Below are 2,972 nucleotides of genomic sequence, written 5' to 3' on the forward strand. Positions count from 1 at the left end.
TCAAAATAAATTTTATTCTCATTTTATACAATTTTTTTTTTTTTTCGTATTTTTGTTGTAAATTTTTAACGACTATGTTTTGAGAAGGAGAGAGTACGGGAAAGCCTGAAGTTCAAAGGGATAAGAGTCACACCCGAACAGTTCCGAACATCTTCGAAGTTTGCCAATCGATCGAGAAAAAAAAACATATTGTTGAGGTTTATATATTTTACTGTCATAGGGTTATTTAACATAACGCTAACCTAACCTATCCTCCCGGGAAAAAAATGAAGAACTATTATTTATTACAAGACCGAACCTAACCTAATATTTTACTTCGTTAAACTTCTGAACTATTCGGGTTGTTGTTGTGTCTTTCATCCCTGCGAACTATATGATATCCAGAGCATTGTTACAAACAAGGAAAAGGTTTGTTTCTGATGAAGTTATTGTCAGTTGGAAACATCCAGCAAGACACATAAAACATGTCTGCTCCGGAATTAAATGAAGTCCTCGGCGAGCGCCAGAACGAACACGTGATCCCGGGAACGGAGGATCTGCCGACCCACCAAAACTTATCGCGCTGGGAGAGAGCGAGCGAGCGCCTGCGCAAGCACCACACGCGGATAAGCATCTTCGTGGTGTTCTTCGCGGTCTTCAACGTCGCCTGCTTCGCCACGGCGGACGAGGCCCACTTCGCGGGCACCAGGGCCGCGACGGAGCTGCTCGTCGAGACGGGGGGCCCGGACAGCTTCAGGGGGGTCGCCGACAGGCACGGCTTCTGGGCGTACGCCAAGGGCCCGCTGGTGACGGCCCTCTCTGAGCACGCGTGGCACGAGTCGAAGGACCTCGTGGACGACAAGCAGCGCGCTTCGAGGGACTACCGGTTGCTGGGCGCGGTGCGAATAAGGCAGGTCCGGGTGAGGAACGACTCGTGCGTCGTCAAGGAAGTTTTCCGAGACAAGTTCTCGACCTGCTACAACTATTACTCCGGCCAGGCCGAGGAACGAGGGCCGCTGGATCTCGGGAACGGACATGTTTGGCTCCACCACACCGCTGACGAGCTGGGCGGCGGCAGTTACGGCGGCAGCGTGAGCACGTACGGCGGAGGAGGCTACTTCCAAGACTTTCCCTTCTCGAGGAGCGCGGCCATAGACACCATCAGCAGGCTGGAGGACAGGAAGTGGATCTCCCAAGCGACCAGGGCGGTGTTCGTAGATTTCGTCTTTTCCAACGCGAACGCCGGTCTCCTCTTCGCGGTGAAGCTCTTGGTGGAGTTCCCGCCCCTCCACAGCGCCATTCCCTCGTGGTACATCGACACGTTTAAAGTTATCAGATACAGCACATCGTTTTATTTGTTCATTCTCGCTTGCGAGATTGCTGTGGTTGTTTTCACTCTGTTCTACGCAACGGAAGCCATCTACGAAATAATACTACTGAGATTCCGGTTTTTTACTCAGTTTTGGAATATTTTAGATTTAGCCATTGTGGTGTCAGTCTTCGCATGGGCGATACTCAAGATAGTCTGTTATTTCAGGGAGATCAGTGTTCTTGATAGTCTTGAAAATGATAACGACCGTTTCACAAATTTCGACCAGCTGGTCGTCGGTCATTTGTGGTACACCCAGCTGAAAGCTTTAGCTCTGTTTTTAACTTGGATTAAATTTCTTAAGTTTACCAAATTCAGGGAAATCCTTTACCGGGCGTATTGGATGTCTTTTGAGTTTGTAATCATATTATTTCATTTCGTTTTGGTCAATGCAATATTTGCTTACGTCCTTTTTGCCTCCAGCTTGGACGATTACAGTACATTTATTAGCTCGATGTTTTCATTGATGAAAATTATGGTGCATGACTTCGATTACCAGAGTTTGAAGAGAGTGCAGCCGTTACTGGGGCCAATTTTTTTCTTTGAATATGTACTAGTCCTTTACGCTATCGTCCTAAACATGTTTCTGGCGGTCATCTATGATGCATTTGGAGATTTGCGAAAAGGCATACCGAGGAATAGCAAAGGCGACAACATGTGGCAACCAGGTGCAGGAAGTACGCACGAACGAGCCGGACAGAGGATGTATGATGCACTTATAGAGTACAATTTTCCCAGGTCGGACATTGAGTTATTTTTCATCAGACATAACATAAATCCACATGAGGTTGAAAGCGCAAGCGAGTTGGCGCAAAGATTGAGGGCGACCACTATCCAAAATCAGACTGACTTTCTCGAGTTAGAAGAGTTGTACAACCTGCTGGAACAGGCAGATGATCGCGTCGAAGCTCTGGAATGGCTGCTGGAAGATGTTCAAATTGATGTCGATCTCGCCTTAGAGGAATTAAACTCGAGAACTTTAAAACCAGCATAGGTAACAATTTTTAGTAAATTCTTAAAACTGGTATATTTTTTTTCATATATATGGCTTTTTTTTAACTGTTTAGAAACTTCTCTTGCCGAGTCATTTATTAGGACATCGTCCAAAATTTAAGTACTAATGCATACAAGACTATTCGCATTACAAACAACGTTCTCACTGAATGGAAAACATGTGAACATTAGTATGTATGTAGTAAACACAATTGTTTGACTTATTATTGGTAAAGTATTATGAAAACTGGAAACATAATTTTATTCATAAGAACAAATTATTTTTTAATTTGTTCTTTCGTATGTAACACACACCTTATATAATTACAATAAATGATTGCTTTCTTATTCTTTCCTTGAAAAAAATGTCATAGTTTTTAATGTTTATTTAAATCGATGTGAGTGGTTCTGGAAATAATGGTCAAAATAATTATCTGCGGAGCATTTGCATTTCGTAGAAAAACAGGACTGATTCACACAAACACACACACACACACCAACACTAAACACCCCTCCCCCTACACACACACACACACACACACACACACATATATATATATATATATATATATATATATATATATATATACTAGCTGCCCGACCCGGCTTCGCACGGATATACTAATGGAAA

At 43.7% G+C, this 2,972-nt stretch overlaps 1 protein-coding gene across 1 annotated transcript; it reads left to right on the forward strand.

Annotated features, from left to right (window-relative positions):
• Window positions 1-230: 230 nt before the first annotated feature.
• On the forward strand, window positions 231-2,595 carry LOC134530407 (polycystin-2-like protein 1). The gene has a single exon (XM_063365207.1). It carries the CDS (start codon window positions 465-467, stop codon window positions 2,340-2,342), a length of 1,878 nt encoding a protein of 625 aa, XP_063221277.1. The 5' UTR covers window positions 231-464; the 3' UTR covers window positions 2,343-2,595.
• The last annotated feature ends 377 nt before the right edge of the window (window positions 2,596-2,972 follow it).

The sequence above is a fragment of the Bacillus rossius genome, chromosome 1, assembly GCF_032445375.1.
Source record: "Bacillus rossius redtenbacheri isolate Brsri chromosome 1, Brsri_v3, whole genome shotgun sequence".
Classification (NCBI taxonomy): domain Eukaryota; kingdom Metazoa; phylum Arthropoda; class Insecta; order Phasmatodea; family Bacillidae; genus Bacillus; species Bacillus rossius.

What these genes read in the sequence shown, in the direction of transcription:
- LOC134530407 (XM_063365207.1), top strand. Translation starts at nt 465, where the DNA reads ATGTCTGCTCCGGAATTAAATGAAGTCCTCGGCGAGCGCCAGAACGAA.